This window comes from Anolis carolinensis, unplaced genomic scaffold (genome assembly GCF_035594765.1).
Source record: "Anolis carolinensis isolate JA03-04 unplaced genomic scaffold, rAnoCar3.1.pri scaffold_11, whole genome shotgun sequence".
NCBI lineage: Eukaryota > Metazoa > Chordata > Lepidosauria > Squamata > Dactyloidae > Anolis > Anolis carolinensis.
Genome location: NW_026943822.1, coordinates 14,243,204 through 14,249,203, shown reverse-complemented (window position 1 = coordinate 14,249,203; position 6,000 = coordinate 14,243,204). Strand labels below are relative to the sequence as shown.

The 6,000-nt window shown below is 44.1% G+C and overlaps 1 protein-coding gene across 2 annotated transcripts in view; it reads left to right on the top strand.

The window, feature by feature from the left end:
* Positions 1 to 949: 949 nt before the first annotated feature.
* The window catches only part of sh3gl3 (SH3 domain containing GRB2 like 3, endophilin A3), a 28,614-nt gene continuing 23,563 nt past the window's right edge, over positions 950 to 6,000 (top strand). The window contains exon 1 of one of the 2 annotated variants that reach the window (XM_062963197.1): positions 950 to 1,165. In XM_062963197.1, the coding sequence (XP_062819267.1) occupies positions 1,121 to 1,165 (45 nt within the window). In that variant the 5' untranslated portion in view covers positions 950 to 1,120. The remainder of the gene's footprint in view (positions 1,166 to 6,000) is intronic. The other variant, XM_062963198.1, reaches the window with a different exon arrangement.

Here is a 6,000-nt window from a genome sequence, read left to right as displayed (position 1 = left end):
AGTTCAATCTTGAGGTCCTGATAGCGGCTGAGTTTTTCCTGTTGTTTTTTGTCAATGCGACTGTCACCTGGGATGGCGACATCAATGATCCAAACCTTTTTCTTTTCCACAACTGTGATGTCTGGTGTGTTGTGTTCCAGAACTTTGTCAGTCTGGATTCGGAAGTCCCACAGTATCTTTGCGTGCTCATTTTCCAATACTTTTACAGGTTTGTGATCCCACCAGTTCTTTGCTGCTGGGAGGTGGTACTTGAGGCATAAGTTCCAATGAATCATTTGGGCCACATAGTTGTGCCTCTGTTTGTAGTCTGTCTGTGCAATTTTCTTACAGCAGCTGAGGATATGATCCATGGTTTCGTCGGTTTCCTTGCACAGTCTGCATTTTGGGTCATCAGCTGAGTTTTCGATCTTGGCCTGAATTGCCTTTGTCCTGATGTCTTGCTCCTGGGCTGCAAGGATCAGGCCTTCTGTCTCCTTCTTCAGGGTCCCATTCGTGAGCCACAGCCAGGTCTTCTCCTTATCAGCTTTTCCTTCAATTTTGTCAAGGAACTTTCCATGCAATGTTTTGTTGTGCCAGCTGTCAGCTCTAGTTTGTAGTGTGGCTTTCTTGTACTGGTTTTTTGTCTGCTGTGCTTTGAGGAGTTTCTGATTTCTGAATTATTATTATTATTATTATTGTTTTTATTATGTGGATTTTCTACAGCTGTGTGGAAAGGCCCTTAGCATTCGCTGGTAAAACAAAACCCATGTCTTTGTTGTGCCCGCATCTCCTTCGCTTTCCGACGTGCTCCTTCCTCCTCCTGCGTGCACATCTCTCTGGCTTTGTCTGCAAACCAAAACAGAACGTTGGCGTCTTGAAGGTTCTGATTTTTGCATAATTCCCTCCAAGGGACCAATGGCAGGGCGAGCTGATGTGAATGGAAGGCGCCGTGGCCAATGGGAGGGCAGGCGTGGAGCGTGTTCGGAAGGCAGTGGTCCTCCCAGCAGCTGCCTCGCCTTCTCCCGTGGAGCCCAGCACGAGTGGAAGGAAGGAGCCACCCAATCCGCCTCTGGACCTGGGCATTAACGCGTCGTTCCTCTTGGCTGGAAAGCTCCCATTGCGCCCTGCGGGGAGAGCGGGCATGTCGGTGGCGGGGCTCAAGAAGCAGTTCCACAAGGCCAGCCAGGTAAGAGGAAAATCACCTGGTTTGGTAGGACACCTGCAGCCTTTCCCATAGACCTAGGTAGGATTTGCAAATCACTGTTGGTTTGCAGGAAGGTGAATTGGGACAAGAGAGTCATTGCTCATCCTTAGACCACGACCAAGTCCTGCCAAGTGTTGCAGGCTGAAAATAAAATAAAATAAAACCAACTCAATGTTTTCCATCACTCTCTCCTAAGCTCTTTTGTGCCATGAGTTGGTCGAAAGCAGGGGTCCCCAAACTTTTTAAACAGGAGGCCAGTTCACGATACTTCGGACTGTTGCAGGGCCGAACTATAGTTGGCCACTGAGCAATTATTATTATTATTATTAATAATAATAATAATAAAAGAGGGTTGGAAGAGACCCTTTGGACCATTGAGTCCAACCCCCTTCTGCCTTTGTGCACCGAAAGCACAAGCAAAGCATCCCTGACAGATGGCAACCCAGCCTCAATGTTAATAATAATAATAATAATAATAATAAAAGAGGGTTGGAAGAGACCCTTTGGACCATTGAGTCCAACCCCCTTCTGCCTTTGTGCACCGAAAGCACAAGCAAAGCATCCCTGACAGATGGCAACCCAGCCTCAATGTTAATAATAATAATAATAATAATAATAAAAGAGGGTTGGAAGAGACCCTTTGGACCATTGAGTCCAACCCCCTTCTGCCTTTGTGCACCGAAAGCACAGGCAAAGCATCCCTGACAGATGGCAACCCAGCCTCAATGTTAATAATAATAATAATAATAATAATAATAATAAAAGAGGGTTGGAAGAGACCCTTTGGACCATTGAGTCCAACCCCCTTCTGCCTTTGTGCACCAAAAGCACAAGCAAAGCATCCCTGACAGATGGCAACCCAGCCTCAATGTTAATAATAATAATAATAATAATAATAATAATAATAATAATAATAATAATAATAGAGGGTTGGAAGAGACCCTTTGGACCATTGAGTCCAATCCCCTTCTGCCTTTGTGCACCGAAAGCACAAGCAAAGCTTCCCTGACAGATGGCAACCCAGCCTCAATGTTAATAATAATAATAATAATAATAATAATAATAATAATAAAAGAGGGTTGGAAGAGACCCTTTGGACCATTGAGTCCAACCCCCTTCTGCCTTTGTGCACCGAAAGCACAAGCAAAGCATCCCTGACAGATGGCAACCCAGCCTCAATGTTAATAATAATAATAATAATAATAATAAAAGAGGGTTGGAAGAGACCCCTTGGATCATTTAGCCCAACCTTCTTTTGCCCTTGTGCCGTGGGGGCCGGATAAATGGCTTCGATGGGCCTCATCCGGCCCCCGGGCCTTAGTTTGGGGACCCCTGGTTGAAAGGGTTAAGATCTAGCATCTTCTGGTCCAGTTCAGACCTTGCTGCCCAACTCAACAGGGATCTCTAGCCCATTGATTCCTAAACTCTTAATAAAGGTACAGGTAAAGGTTTTCCCCTTCCATATCGGATGCTCAGCATAGTCGTCTTTAGCTAATTGTTTTCATCTTTAAAATTTCCAGAGAAAAATGCAATACAGTACTACGACACTGGAAAGTGGACAAAACATAGACGTCAACTTGCAATTCCAATCACTTTCCTTATCGTTGTTTATTTTACATAGCAGTCCAAACAAAAAAGCAGTCCGGTCGTGACTGCTAGGTTGGCAGGAGCTGGAACTAACAGCGGCCGCTCACACCGCTCCCAGGGTTAAGATCTAGCATCTTCTGGTCCAGTTCAGACCTTGCTGCCCAACTCAACAGGGATCTCTAGCCCATTGATTCCTAAATTCTTGCTTTCCAGGTATCTGGGGCTACAGATCCCAGAATCTCGGACCCTTGGCCAAGGTGGCTTCTGGGAGTGGAGATTTAGTACACCCAGGAGTTTGGGAATCACTCCGATGGCTCAGTGTGTTAAAGCGTTGAGCTGCTGAACTTGCGGACCAAAAGGTGCCAGGTTCAAATCCCAGGAGCGGAATGAGCACCTGCTGTTAGCTCCAGCTCCTGCCAACCCAGCAGTTCAAAAACATGCAAATGTGAGTAGATCAATAGGTACCGCTCCGGCGGGATGGTAAGGGCACTTCATGCAGTCATGCCGGCCACATGACCTTGGAGGTGTCTACGGACAACGCTGGCTCTTTGGCTTATTATTATTATTATTATTATTATTATTATTATTTACAGCATTTATATTCCGCCCTTCTCACCCCGAAGAGGACTCAGGGCGGATCACATCACACATATAAGGCAAACATTCAATGCCTTTAACATAGAACAAAGACAAGACAAACATAGGCTCCGAGCTGGCCTCGAACTCATGACCTCTTGGTCAGAGTAATTTGTTACAGCTGGTTGGCTGCTCACCAGCCTGCACCACAGCCCAGGCCCAAATGGAGATGAGCACCAACCCCCAGAGTTGGTCACGACTGGACTTAACGTCAGGGGAAAACCTTTACTATGTGGTCCGTTATATAGTAAAGGTAAAGGTTTCCCACTGACATGAAGTCTAGGGGGTTAGTGCTCATCTCCATTTCTAAGCCAAAGAGCCGGTGTTGTCCATAGACACCTCCAAGGTCATGTGGCCGGCATGACTGCATGGAGCGCCCTTACCTTCCCGCTGAAGTGGTACCTATTGATCTACTCACGTTTGCATGTTTTCAATGTTGGGGCTAACAGAAGCTGGGGCTAACAGCGGGAGCTCACTCCGCTCCCTGGATTCAAACCACCAACCTTTCAATCAGCAAGTTCAGCAGCTCAGCAGTTTAATCCACTGGGCCACCGGGGGCTCCTTGGTCCATCATATGGATGGTTGCAAGTAGTTGCGTGTTTAATACACTACCTAAAACTAAGCCTAAAAGCTGTGATTGCTGAATTTTCTGGAATCTTCCTGTGTGATACCCAACAAAGGTACCAGTTCCTCAGCCCTGTCCATCTTACCTCCATGGCAATATCTCTCAGGCTATTCAGGTCCCATTCGCCCCATCTACATTGAAACTGCTATCAGGACCTCAAGATTGAACTTCAAAGACTCTGGCAGAAACCAGTGCATGTGGTCCCGGTGGTGATGGGCACACTGGGTGCCGTGCCAAAAGATCTCAGCCGGCATTTGGAAACAATAGACATTGACAAAATTACGATCTGCCAACTGCAAAAGGCCACCCTGCTGGGATCTGCGCGCATCATCCGAAAATACATCACACAGTCCTAGACACTTGGGAAGTGTTCGACTCGTGATTTTGTGATATGAAATCCAGCATATCTATCTTGTTTGCTGTGTCATAATAAAATAATAATAATAATAATAAGGAAAACTCAAAGCAACCTAATGATTCCAGCCATGAAAACCTTTGATAACACTAACCCAAATTGCTTTATGCATTGCTAAATGAATGCCTCCCAAGGCCACACATTCATTTGAAATTGAGATTTCCTATTATCATTCCTAACTAGCTCTGATAAGTCAGACTCATGACTTTTTGAAATATGAGGCATTCTTCTGGGTATGTTTTTATGATCTGGCATTTCACATAGTCTTGAATGGTAAATCTGTGAGTGGGCCATGGAGGCAGCACACTTGGGGGGTTTAACATTGAAACACAGAAAAAAAACATTGAAACACACAGACCTTTTTTGTTGGGCAAGAAGAATGACTTCAGGCAAGTCTGACAAAATATGCCACTCCGTGGTGTGACGTGGCACTGCCTGGTGGACGCTGACTCCGTCCAGGGAGAACGAAACATCATCTCAACATCATCCACAGAATCTTGCTTGATTCCCTTGTAGACAAAAAAGCCCTTTGTCTCCTTTCCTTTCTTATATTCTGAGATTCTGCCTATTGCTGTCCTAGGACCTCAGTGAAAACAAATAACATTCAGTATTGCTTTGGGGAATGCAAGGAGGGTCTTTGGAACATGATCCTAGTTGAACCACTTACCGTATATACTCGAGTATAAGCCGACCCGAATATAAGCTGAGGCACCCAATTTTACCACAAAAAAACTGGGAAAACATTGACTCCAGTATAAGCCGAGGATGGTAAATTTCAGAAATAAAAATAGATACCAATAAAATTACATTAATTGAGGCATCAGTAGGTTAAATGTTTTTGAATATTTACATAAAGCTCAAATTTAAGATAAGATTGTCCAACTCTGATCCAATCATTATTCTCATCTTCTTCAATGTAAATATGCTTATGTATCCTTTTAATAACAATAGAGTAAAATAATACATGTAATGGGGCCCTGATGTTGGCTCAGTGTGTTAAAGCGCTGAGCTGCTAAACTTGCAGACTGAAAGGTCACAGGTTCGAATCCGAGGAGCGAAATGAGCACCCACTGTTATCCCCAGCTCCTGCCAACCTAGCAGTTCGAAAACATGCAAATGTGAGTAGATCAATAGGTACCGCTCCGGCGGGAAGGTAAGGGCGCTTCATGCAGTCATGCCAATGGCCACATGACCTTGGAGGCGTCTATGGACAACGCCGGCTCTTCAGCTTAGAAATGGAGATGAGCACCAACCCCCAGAGTCGGTCACGACAGGACTTAACATCAGGGGGAAACCTTTACCTACTTAATACATTTAATAATAATAATAATAATAATAATAATAATAATAATAATAATAATAATAAATACAGGAAAATAATACAGGTAATAATAAATAGAGTAAAATAAATGTAATAGTAGCAACAATAATAGAGAAAAATAATAAATGTACCATATATTCTCGAGTATAAGCTGACCCAAATATAAGAATATTTACATAAAGCTCAAATTTAAGGTAAGACTGTCCAACTCTGATCAAATCATTATTCTCATC